A 13,541-nucleotide genomic window follows, 5' to 3' on the forward strand; every position below is an offset into this window, starting at 1 on the left:
CTAGAAGCACTTTCAATAGAATCATGTAAAATTTACAAAATAACTTAGGGAAAAATAACATCTTTATTATGTTGAATCTTCCTATTCAAAAAACATAGTAAGCTTTTCCTCTTGTTTAGGTTTCAATATGAGTTCTTATATAGTGTTTTAAAGTTTTGTTCATATGCAATTTTTTGTTATGTTTATTTCTAGGTATTTTGACTTTTTGTTGCTAGTCTGGTTAGTCATTTATAATAAGCTAGATAACTTACCCAAGTGACTTAACCTTTCTATTTATATTTTTTAATTCCAGCTAACAGCTATGAAATAAGAATGAGTCAAAGCTTACAGAAAATTCAAGATGACTTTAACAATGCCATTCTAGTGAATATATCAAAGCTACTAAGTCCTCAGCAAGCTGGCACCAAGGAGATATTTACATTCTCACCAAAGCTTTTCACAAATGGACCTGGCCATCAACCTGATGGAGAGACACAAGAAAGCCACAGAATTTATGTGGCAATACGAGCAATAGATAAGAACTCCTTAAAGTCTGCTGTGTCTAACATTGCCCAGGTATCTCTGTTTATTCCCCCAAATTCTGCTCCTGTACTTGCCAGAGACCATCTTATATTGAAAGGAGTTTTGACAGCAGTGAGTTCAATAGGAATCATTTGCCTCACTATAGCTGTAACACATTATACGTTAAACAGGAAAAAGAGAGCAGACAAGAAAGAGAATGGAACAAAATTAACATAAACAAATGTATAGAGTGCCTTCCTTCTTAGATATAAGATCCATGGCCTTTGCACTTTATAAAAACATACCAATAAAGTCAAATTGACATCAGAACTATTAAAAATGCTTTGAGTTTTTGTATAATACAGGTCAGATTTTTATATGCTAAACAGACACCAAAAAATATTTTATAACAGTCATTTTTGAAGGAAATTAGGAAACCCTTAAGCTTTGGCTATGGACAAAATAATAAAAATTAGTCGCCAAGGTAATGTCTTTAAAAGCAAAGGCAAGGGCAAAGTTGAATTAAAGAATCAAGAAAAGCTTGTTTTATTGTAGAGGAAAAATAGCCCCAAGTAGAGAAAAGGAGTTTGGTATAACTGTCTATATGAAGCAATTGTTCAGTTACTTTGATTAATTTTTCATTCCTTATCTTTTCAGAACAGGTTGCTTATTTATGGCTAAAGATCAAGCTGCATTTTATATATGAAGCCCCTGTTGTAAAGTTCTTCACTTCTTGCCATTTGGTTAACTATACTAAGATCAAATCCCACTGCTAATGCTCAGATATATCTTTGTTCACTGTAAGAGTTAACATTAACATGTGGGTATTATCCTTGTCCCTGACACAGATTTGATAACAGAGGTCTATTGAATTTATTGCGTATAAGTTTCTATTCTCATCAAAGCAGCTTTCCAAGTTATTGCCTTGGGTGTTATTTAAAAAAAAATGGTGATAGCTCTCATAAGGCTTTAAGTAAAGAAGGAGACATAGTTCTGAGCTTATTTTAACACATACATGGTCTACACAGTTTTATCTCAGTTCAACGAAAGAAGAGGCCATGGCGGGGGGGGGGGGGGGGGGGGACAGACTGACCTTTAGAAATGATTAACTGATTCTATCTTTTGTTTAAAGAAGACTCTACGGGGGCACCTGGGTAGCTCACTTGTTTAAGCACCTGACTACAGCTCAAGTCATAATCTCACGGTTTGTGAGTTCGAGCCCCACATCAGCCTCTACACTGAGAGTACAGCCTGCTTCAGATTCTCTCTCTCCTTCTCTCTCTGCCCCCTCTCACTCTCTTTCTCTTAAAACAAATAAACATTTAAAAATAAATAAATAAATAAAGAAGACTCTAGGAATCCTTTCTCCATCAAAGGTTATTTACCTATGGGGGTCAGGGGTGAATAGAGAGAAACACAGGTGACAAGGAAATAGAAATCTTCTTTCATCTAATTTTAATATCCTTATGGTTTTAAGATTATTGAGCAGTAGAATCATTTGCTTTGTATATTAAAGAACTTTAAAAATTAATGAATAAATACAAACAATAAAGTGGAATAGATCTATTTTATAACCAGGTCCAATTAAGAATGAAAATTAGATTAAGTTCTGGAGAAGGGGGGAGAAAACTGGGTAACTGGGACAAGAAGAAAGAGAAAGAACACATAAAGCCTGAGTCGGAGACTCAAAGCAGTGCTGAGGGGTAAAATGGCCAGAAAATCTCTCACCCAGGCTGCCTCCTTGCAGTTCACACTACATCCCACGTGTGACCTGTTAACGTTCTAAATCTCATAGTGCCTAAAGTTTTCCAGATGCAGACTTCAAGTCCCCACTTGGCAGTCAGTCCCTTCTTCCTCGATTGCCATCATGCTTGCTAGTCTGGGATTTTCTTCTCCGTAGCTTCCATGAGCCGGCAATATAGAATGCTGAGATAGGGCATGGTGGGTTTTAAGTCTTTAAGTGTTTTCCTCATTTTACAGATAGGAAAATAAAGGGTTAAGAGAGCACTGTGCAGATTAGCAGCAGAGGTATATAGGAGTAGAGCCCCATTCTCCTACTACTCCTTTACTCTGTATTTAAGAAGGTGTGGGAAGATCGTGAGGATTATGCCTAGAAATATTTAACTCTTTTAAGAGCAGTTAACAAGAGAACGAGTCTAGTTCTGAGGAACCGGATTTGTTTATTTTGCCATCTTGTGTGTACAGGAGTCAATAAATGGACTTAAATCCCAAAATTAGTGAATTGAAAGAGGCAAAACAAAATAGATTAAAGATGTTAACGTGAGAAGCTGAAATACATAGTAGCAGGGTAGAAAGGGTGATCTCATAAAGCAGATAAAGCAAAAATGTTCAGTAGTTATGAGGGAATGAAGCATTAGACAACAAGAAAGATATAATAAATGTGGTAAAATATTGATTTAGAGATCTCAGCAATCATCGATAGAATAGAGCCACTGAAACGGATGTGACATTGATCTTGACCAAATGGTGGAAAATAAAACAGACAAGAGTTGAGCCAAGGAGTATGAGGAATTGTGGCCACTGGTGAACTACCACATGAATAGTGACATCATTGAAGATTTGATCTGAGATTGTAAGAGGAGGAAAAATGTGAGCCAGTCAGTTATCTGGGAGAGGGAAGAGAAGACTAGATAGATATTATTATTATCTTCCAATGCCAGTATGGTTGTTGTTATTCAATAAATAGAAATTTGTTTTGGAAACTGAGAATATCCCCTCTATTTTTTTCTCTACTCTTAAAAGAAGGATAGCAAAAGAAGATTAAATCTGAATGGAAGTAAGAGAGAAGTAGGAGGTAGAAAATTTCTAGGGGATGAGTTAATAGAGTCTATGCCCTGAGCAGATTGCTATTTATGTATGCACTGTTGACTGCCCCCCAAATATAATTTACACGTGCATGTTAGTATCAGAAAGCCTTCCAAAAACAAAGTTATTTTATTTGCTTTAGGATTTGCCCACTTAAAACTTAATGTGACAAATCCAATTGCACTAATGGCAGGGTTGTTCATATGAAATGAATCCTCCTGCTAACAGGTATAATTCTCAATATATATATATATATATCACAACTTGTTGAAGGTATGAGACACCAAAAAAGAAAAAAAAAGTAGGTAGAAACTCGTAGAAACCCTTGAAAAAATGGAAGCATTCTAGGTGAGACCCATATTTAACTAGCTTTTCCCTCTGAAGGCATTCCCAGTTTGCTCACAGCATCTGGATAGAGCCCAAGCAGAAAGTGGCAGTCTTACTGGATTGACAAGCTGAGGTAAGAGTTCTGGGTTGCCAAAGCAGTTGGAAATTGAGGGAGAAACTCCCCAAAAGGAAGCAATTACAAGGGGAAGCTCTCAAATCTGTATCCTCACAATCCTTAGGTGAGTCCTAAGCTGCAAAGGAATCTAATAGAAAAAAAGAGCTTGGAGGCTAAAAGAGCTAAACATAGATTTAAGTAACTGCCCAGTACTAGGGAGAAAAAACTTTACTCAAGTTACAGAGGGTTGGTAAGAACCTTGTGTTTTCATTGAAAGTCCAGGAGGACCACATTAGGGATAAGGACCACGTCCCCAGACTAAGAGTTATGCTGTAGAACAAGAGCAAAACTGAAATAGATCTGCTCTCACAAAGCCTCAAACCAAGTCTCCACAGAATCAAGATGATTCACCAATAATTAAACTACTGCTAGAAGAAAACATATACTGATTCTCTACATCATACAGTATATAATAAAAAATTAACAGACATGCCAACAAGCAGGAAATGTGTCCCGTAACTAATAAGAATCAAAATCTGTTAAGAGAAGATCCAAAATTTATCCAGATTAGAAATTAGCATCCAATGAGTTTACAATAACTATTATAAATATGGTACGTTATAGGTAAAAATAGGAAAAAGTAATGAAAAGAGAAGAAATTTCAGGAAAGACGCCAAAACTCTAAAAAGAAGTAAATGAGAACACTAAAATAGAAAAATACAATGTATGAAAGAAGATTTTTGTAATGGATTAACAACAGACTGGTACTACAGAAGAAATGATCAGATGATTTGAAGACAGAAAAATGGAAATCATGCAAACTGAAGGAAGCATTTCATTTTTTAAAAATGGAAAAGCCAAAATAATAGGTGGAACATTATCAAAAAGTTTAACACACATAACAATTAGTCCCAGAAGTAGAAGAAGAAAAAAGGGAGCATAAAAATATTCAAAGAAATATTGGTTGAAATTTTTCCAAATTTGACTTAAAATATCAGCCTATAGATCTAAGATCCTCAGTAAACCTAACATAGGATTTATGCAAAAAAAAAAAAAAAATAGCACCTCAGTATATAATAGAAATAATGACTGATTACTCATCAGAGCCAGTTGAGGCCAGAAGACAACAAAATGACATCTTTAAGTGCTAGAAGAAAAATCTGTCAATGCAGAACTCTACATTGAGCAAAAATACCTTTCAAAATAAAGGCACATAGATAAAAGCTGCAATCATGTTCATCAGCAAGAAATACCAAAGTAATTTCTTTAAGCTGAAGGAAAATGTCTGGTGAAAATACAGATCTACAGCATTGAATGAAGATCATTGGAAATGATAAATAGGTAAATGTGATATATTGTTGGTTTTCTTTTTTTACTTTCAATTCCTTTAAAAGGCAATTGACTGTTTAAAGTAAAAATAAAAACAATGTGTTATTAATAACATAAAGAAGTAAGATGTATGACAGTAAGGGCAGAACAGGCTTACACTGTTGAAAGTTGTATATTCAAGTAGACTGGGATCAATTAAGAAGGCATATTATAATCCCCTTGCCACCCATTAATAATAGAGAAAGGTATATCTAAAAATCTAATAAATGTGATAAAATGGAACACTAAAACTAACCAATTAACACAAAAGAAAACAGGTAAGGTACAATAAAGGAACAAAAAACAGAAGGAAATAACAGAAAGCAAATAGCAAGAAGGTAGGCCGAAAGCCAGCTAAATTAATAATTATATTAAATATAAATAGAGTACTAAAAAGCAGAGATTTTTCGACTTGATTAAACAAAAAGCAAGATTCAACTATATGGAATTTATAACAGATACATTTTAACTTTAAAGACACAGAAGTCAAAAGTGAGAAAGAGGAAATGGTATATCATGCAAACACTAAGCATAAGATAGTTGGTGTTAGTATATTACCATAATACAAAATAAGCCTTGAGAAAGGAGAAAAAAGAGGGTCATTTTATAATGATAAAAAATAAATTTACTGATAACATATAGCAATCCTAAATTTGCATTTACCTATAAACAAAACTTCAAAATACAGCAACAAAAATTTCCAGAACTAAAGGGAGAAATAGACAAACCAATAATCAAACTTGGAGGCATAAATATCCCACTGTCAAAAACTGTGGCAACTAGATAGGAAAACTCAATATTATGGAACAGTATTCAACAATGGAACAAGAATTTGAACAACATTATCAACCAATTATGACATTTATAAAACACTACAACCAACTAGTGCAGAGTACAAATTCTTTTTAAGTGTCTAATAATAGTCACCAAGTTAGATCATGTGCTATATCATAAAACATATCCCAGAATATAGAGTCCAGAAATAGACCTGCACACATATGGTCAACAGGTTTTCTACAAAGGCATGGGCAAATCAATGGGGGAAGGCAACGCAATGGATAAAGGAGATTTCTTTTCAATAAGTGATGATGGAACAAGTAAACATATGTTTGGGAAAGTGATTTTACTCCTACCTTATAAAAATATGAAATCACAATGAATCATAGGTATAAAAATGAATTAAGACATATATTTGTAGAAAAAATATAGTATCTTCATAAGTATAGTGTAGAAAGATTTCTTATAACAGAGATAACACTAAGCATAAAAGGAAAAAAATAAGCTGGACTGCACCAACACTAAATATTTGTGCTCATCAAAGGGCACTGTTAATGAAAAGGCAAGCCACAGAGTGGAAGAAATACTCACAACACATATGTCTGACAAAGAAGTCAGATCTAGAATATGTAAAAATGTTACAAATCAGTGACAAAAGATAAAGAACCCAATAAAAATGGGGAAAAGATTTTTTTTAATTTTTTAATGTTTATTTATTTTTGAGAGAGAGAGAGAGAGAGAGAGTAAGTGAGGGAGGGGCAGAGAGAGAGGGAGACACAGAATTCAAAGCAGGCTCCAGGCTCTGAGCGGTCAGCACAGAGCCCGATGCGGGGCTCAAACTCACAAACTGTGAGATCATGACCTGAGCTGAAGTCGGACACTCAACCAACTGAGCCACCCAGGTGCCTCAAAAAATGGGCAAAAGATTTAAGCAGACACTTGACAAAGAGGATATATAAATGGCCAATAAGCACATACACACCAAGGCTATCAACACCATTAGCCCCCAACAAATTAAAATGATAAATATCACAAGATAGTTCTTCATTCCCACCAGCAAAAGTATAAAGATTGACAAGAAAATGTCAATAAGGATGTGGAACAATGGGAAGTTTCCGATATTGGTGAGTGTGCACGCACTTTGCAATACTGCTTGGCAGTTTCTTAAAAGTTATGCATATATCTAACCTTTTACCCAGCAGTTCCACCTCAAGAGAGATGAAACGATGTCCACCAAAAGACTTCCTCAAGAATTTTATAGCCACTTTATTCATAATAACCCCAAACTGGAAACAACCAAGTTTTTATTAACAGAATGGATAAAACAAATGTTTCTATTTGTATGACTTCACAAGAGAATACCATTCAGCAACAAAAAGAAACAAACAACTGACACATGCAACAATGTGCATGAATCTAAAAAGCGTTATCTTGAGTTAACTAAGTCAGACTCAAAAGAACACATACTGTATAATTCCACTTATTAAAAAGTTCAAGAATAAGAATATTCTCTGGATATGGAAATCATAACAGTGGTTGTTTGTCTCAGAACAGAAGGGTTGGAGGTGACTGGAAGGGGCACAAGGAGGCTTTCTGGAGCAATGAAACTTTATATACATTCATTGGGATGGTGGTTACATGGGTGTACGCATTTGTCAACATTCATTTATCTGTGTACACTTGATCTGTGCATTTTATCAGACATAAACTTTACCTCGAGAGAAACTTAATATGAATGAATTTATTATATCCTTACCTGTTAGCAATCTTTACAGCAATGCTTCTCAAACAGAGGTAACTTTACCCTTCCAGGGGACATTTGGCAATATCTGTGGACATTTTTGATTATCACAGGTAAGGAGTTCTCTAGTGAGTAGAGGCCAGGGATGCCGCTTAAACAACCTACAATGCACACGACAGCCCCCACAACAAAGAATTACTCAGCCCAAAATGTCAATAGTTCCAAGGTTGAGAAACCTTGCTTTATAGACAGAAGTGAAAGGGGTCATTTGTAGGGATATTCAATACATGAATATAAGAAAAAGTGACTTTAGTGAAGGGGGAAGGGGCAACACAAAACTGTGAGGCAGGGGTGCCTGGGTGGCTCAGTCAGCTAAGTGTCTAAGTCTTGATCTCAGCTCAGGTCATGATCTCATGGGTCATGAGACCGAGCCATGAGTTAGGCTTTGTGCTGACAGCATGGAGCCTGCTTGGGATTCTCTCTCTCCCTCAATCTCTCCCACTTCCCTGCTCCTGCACGTGCTCACTCTCTCACTCTCTCTCTCTCTTTCTCCCTCAAAACAAATAAACTTAAGAAAACACAAACCTGTGAGTCAGATTTAAATGAGGTTGAGAAGACACGGATGAAGAGAAAAAATATTTTAAATAAAGATGGTCCATGATAGAGGATACAAATTCAAAAGGTTGATAAAAATCCAATTGATGAAAAAATTATAAGGAGGAATGAATATAAAGTAGGAGTGTGTTTTATTACATATTAAGATATGTGTGGTCATTTATGAATGTAAAATATAGGGAAACAGGGAATAGAAGCAGCGGGGAAGCCAGATGAGAAGTGGGCGCTAAGGAAATGAGAATCTGATTCATTGTGTATCAGAGGAAACACAAAAGGCACAGATCAGGCCCAAAGAAAGAGACAAAATAAGATATGAAAGTTAAGGATACTGATTATAGAGTACATGATGATAGAGAGAGGAGCACTCAAGGGCATAGAAACATATGTTCATACCCATGGAGGTAATTAGAGCCTGATCCCCAAGGCTCAAAAGAATGCCTCCCTCTTGCACTTAGAATATATCTAACTCTTATCAGCAGGATGGTTTCTGGGTAGGGTGGAGAGTGACCCAGCTGGCGGCCAATTTTATTCCCCACTCCCTCTCATCTACAGGCTGCTGAGTCTTATCAAAAAAAGCTGTTTCTGAAAACAATTGCCTCAAGGGCACAAGGAGAAGGAAGCTATCCAGTACAGTGGGTAATTACTTTCCTACCTCCTTGGCTCTGTGGAGCAGGAACAGTATAAATTAACAAACATCCAAGAGGAACTTTTCTAAAATTGACATGACCTCACTTCATGCCAAGATAGGAAACAAGAAGCAAGAACATGAAAAAGATAAAAGGAAAAGAAAGAGTGGGATAAAAAATAGAAAAGTAAAGAAAAAAATTAGAAATTTAGAGTAAAGAAGACAGGACTCTTATGTCAATATGTTAAGTATTTCAAAATGATGGTCTTTAATCCAAAATTTTTATTTTTGTGTATAAACTTGTTTTAATTACACAAGTAATACATGCTATTATAAAAAGTACAGATGGTTAAGTAGGATGTGATAAAGTAGACTTGAAATAAATAAGCTTACTTATTTATTCCTTTATTAAAAGAAATTTGAGTATTTCAGTTTCTTGCTATTATAAAGTAGACTTTTAGGGACAGTTTGTGTTAACCTTGTGCATATAATCTTATGAGTTTGTCCCTTTTAAGTGTAATCTCATGCACCTGTGTGAGTATATTTGTAGGGTAAATTCCTAGGAGTGGAATTGTTATGTTGAAAGATACACACACTTAAATTTTGATCAACATTTCCCTTCAAAGCAGTTATACCAATTTTACTTGCATCAACAGTATATGAATACCTGTTTCTTGATGGTCTTATTATTACCATTACTAAAAGAGGTAATGAACTAGGAGTTGGAGGCAGGAGTCATATTGGGGTCCTATATGGCAAACACCTTAAAACTGACTCTTAAGTTCCATATCCTTACAATATACTTTGGTCATTCTTACTTGATACAATCTAATTTAACGCTCCAGCTTTCTCTATCCTGTTGGTTTCTCTCCTATCTCTCCCCACAAGGCTAAATTTTGGGTAAGTGGAAGAGAAGGTGAAGTGTAAATAGACTTTGTTTATTAAACAAATTTTATGTGCCAGGCATTGTACTAGCTGTGCGAGCTAGTGTTGTATTTATTTTGCTTTTATTTTCAGTATTCAAAATACCAGTATACCATAGCAATGCCATTTAAAAAAGTAGATTTGATGCAAGAGATAATATTAGAGAAAATTTAGGTACTACAGAAAAGACATTTTATGATAATGATATAACACCCCTAAACTTATATTCATCAAATAACAGCTTTCAAATATATAAAGCAAAAATCGACTGAACTAAAAAAGAAGAAGAAGAAGAAGAAGAAGAAGAAGGGAAAAGAGAAAGAAGAAAATAAATAGACAAATTCACAATCATAATTAGAGATCTTAATACAATTCTATCAATAACTGAAAGAATAGACAAGAAATTGATAAGAATAAAGAAGATCTGAATAATGTGGTTAACCAACTTGGCTTAACATATTTAGAACGCTATACCTAACTACAGAATGCCCATTTTTCTCAAGTGCCCATGGAAGATTTTACCACAATAAACCATAATCTGATTCAAAAAGGAAGTCTCAACAAATTTCAAGTATTTAAATTTTAGAGTATATTTTCTGACTACAGTGAAATTAAGCTAGAAATCAATAATAGCTTAAAGAGAATTTCCAAAGGTCTGGGAAATTAAGCAACATATTTCTACTTGGCTCATATGTTAAAAAAGAACTTACAAGTTAGAAAATATTTGGAACTGAATGATAATTAAAATGCAACACATCAAAATTTCTTACATGATGAAATGAAAGCAATAGAAGGAAATTTAAGAAAGAAATAATATCGGTTTTAGACAAACTATTCTGGAGAATAGAAAAAAAGAGGAAATTTGTTCCAACTCATTTTTTGAGGCAGATAGCTTTGATACTAATACCTGGCAAAGACATTACAAGAAAGGAGAAGTACAGACCAATCTTTGTCTTGAACATAGATGCAAAAATCCTAAACAAAATATTAGCAAATTAAAAGGATACCACATCATGATCAAATAGAATTTATACTACAAATATAAGGTTGATTTAACATTGAAAAATCATTGTAAGTCACCACGTTACCATAACAAAGAAGAAAAACCAATCACCTCAATAGATGCATAAAAAGCATTTGATAAAATTCAGCATCTATTCATAATTTTAAAAAAGAAAACTCAGGGAACACCTGGGTGGCTCAGTCAGTTGAGCATATGACTCTTGATTTCGGCTCAGGTCATGATCTCACAGTTTGTGAGACTGAGCCCTGCAATGGGCTCTGTGCTGCCAGCATGGAGCCTGCTTAGGATTCTCTCTCTCCCTCTCTCTGCTCTTCCCCTGCTTGTGTGCTCTCTCCCTCTCTCAAAATAAACAAGTAAATGTTAAAAAAGAAGAAAGAAAACTCAGAGCAAACTGGGAATAGGAAACTTTCTTAATCTGATAAAGATATCTATAAAATATCTCTAGATAATGGCATACTTTATGGTGAAATATAGAATGCTTTTCCACCTAGGATTGGGAACAGGAGAAAAGATATCCATTCTCTCCATCTGTATTCAACATTATACTGGAAATCCTAGCAAGTGTAATAGGTGAAGGAAACAAAGTAAAAGACCTAAGTTGAAAAGAAAGAAACAGGTTATTATTCATAGGTAGCATAATTATACATAAAATCCAAAAGAATCTAGAAATTATTAAAAATAAGAATTTAGCAAACTCACTGAATATAAGGTCAATACATAAAAATCTCTTATATTTCTATACACCAGCAATAAACAAGTAGGAAATGAAAATTTATAAAAATACCATTTAGGATAGCTCACCCCCCAAAACAACCTAGGAGTAGATCTAATGAAAGATTAACAAGACCTCCACCCTGAAAACAATAAGATATTGTTGAGATCAATTAAATAAAACTTAAAATGAGATATGCCATGCCCATGGATTGAAAGTCTCAGCATTATAAAGATGTCAATTCTCCTCAAGCTGATGTATAAATTCAATGCAATCCTATCAGACCCAGCAGATTTTTTTTTCATGGGATTGAAAAGCTGATGCTAAATTTTGTATTGCAATGCAAAGGACTTGCAGGAGAAGTTAAGATGGCAGAGTAGTAAGGGGATCCTAGGCTCCTTTCATTCCTCTCACACAGCTAGATCAGCATCAAATCCTTTTGAACACCTAGGAAATCACTCTGGGGATTAACAGAACAATCTGCATAATTATTTTTTTTTAATTTTTTTTACGCTTATTTATTTTTAAGAGAGACAGAGTGTGAGCCAGGGAGGGGCAGAGAGAGAAAGGGAGACACAGAACCCAAAGCAGGCTGCAGGCTCTGAGCTGTCAGCACAGAGCCCTGTGCAGCCCAAAACCAAAAACCGTGGGATCATGACCCGAGCCGAAGTCGGTCGCTTAACCGACTGAGCCACTCAGGCACCCCAATCTGCATAATTTGAAAGAGAGAACATTGCAGCTACGTGGTTTGAAGAGGTGAATTAGGGGACAGAAGAGCCACGGTGTCAAAGAGAAGGAGCAGTTTTTGTGGAGGAGAAAGATGAGAGAGAGAGAGAGAGAGCGAGCGCGCGAGAGAGCAGCACATTGGGTTTGTATAAGAAAGCACTTCTCCTGAAAGCAGCTAGAGAGAAAGAATGAAAACACCACAGGGGACTGCATAAGAAAACTGTTCCCCATACCATTAATAGGGAAAAAGGAGAAGGTTTCAATACCATCAGTTTTTTTATAAACAACAGAGTACAGTCTGAAGTTTCAGAGGTCAGCCCCTGGTGGTGCTCTAGTGAGGAAACAGGGTGGAGCCCTGGGAACAGGTAGCAGTCCAGTTGGAGGATCCCTTGGGTCTCCCAGGGAGAAGTAGCTCCCCTGCGTGGAGTGCATCTGGTAGAGGTGATACAGCCTCTCCACAGGCAAAAGACCCTTTGGGCAACATCAAGCCTCCACATTCACCCATATAGAAATAAAGATGCCAGCTGAGGGCAGCAAACCCTGGCACTGTCTATGTGTTTCAATTTACCATAAACTGTGAGCCACTGCCACTGCATGGTGGGATAGCTGTTTCCTGGGACAAGCTAGCCACAGGGTGGTGAGAACCTCCCCCATAAAATCACTGCAGGTCCAAATCATGGGGGTCTCTGAAGTGTGGGGTTTTAAAACACAGCCACCCAAGATAAAACTCTGGAGAGAGGCACTGTCTGGTAGGCTGACAGCTCGGACACAGATGGGAAAGGTAGGGAGCTGATGGAACTGGGGGACACAGGAGGGGTGACTGATCACACATCAGTAAGGATGTGAATTTCCTCCTCTGGAGACTAAAGAGTGGGGTAAAGCCATTTTCACCATAGCCTGCCAACAATGATTGACCCCAGTGTGCTAAGGAGTGCCACCAAGTAGAGATGGAGCTGTTAAACCAAGCCCCTTCAGGCACATCTTCACTAGGGTTAATGGACCTGAGAATTAGAGCAGCAGGCTCCTCCCCCAGAAAACCAACACAAACCCCTTGAAGGCATTAAGTCTACTGATCATAGAGTACTACAAAGTTGCAGCTCTAGGGGAAACTGGATGTAGCTTCCTTTGGGTTTTTTTGTTTGTTCATTTGATTGTTCAAATGTTTTTTTGTTGTTGTTGTTGCTTCTGTTTTTGTTGTTGTTTTCTTTTCTTTTGTTTCTCAGATACAGAAATGGCAAAATTTTTTATTTCTTTAATTTT

The 13,541-nt window shown here is 36.1% G+C and overlaps 1 protein-coding gene and 1 long non-coding RNA gene across 4 annotated transcripts in view; one reads left to right on the forward strand and one right to left on the reverse strand.

Annotated features, from left to right (window-relative positions):
* CLCA2 (chloride channel accessory 2) overlaps positions 1-831 on the forward strand; it is a 37,748-nt gene extending 36,917 nt beyond the window's left edge. For 2 of the 3 annotated variants that reach the window (XM_025927257.2, XM_086717448.1), the window contains one exon: positions 293-831. In XM_025927257.2, coding sequence (XP_025783042.2) covers positions 293-738 — 446 coding nt within the window. In that variant the 3' untranslated portion in view covers positions 739-831. The remainder of the gene's footprint in view (positions 1-292) is intronic. The other variant, XM_086717449.1, reaches the window with a different exon arrangement.
* Positions 1-13,541, reverse strand: part of LOC147578145 (uncharacterized) — a 73,894-nt gene that overhangs the window by 26,284 nt on the left and 34,069 nt on the right. The gene's annotated exons all lie outside the window — the stretch shown is intronic.

Source organism: Puma concolor, chromosome C1 (genome assembly GCF_028749965.1).
Source record: "Puma concolor isolate L17-30 chromosome C1, mPumCon1.1.hap2, whole genome shotgun sequence".
NCBI lineage: Eukaryota > Metazoa > Chordata > Mammalia > Carnivora > Felidae > Puma > Puma concolor.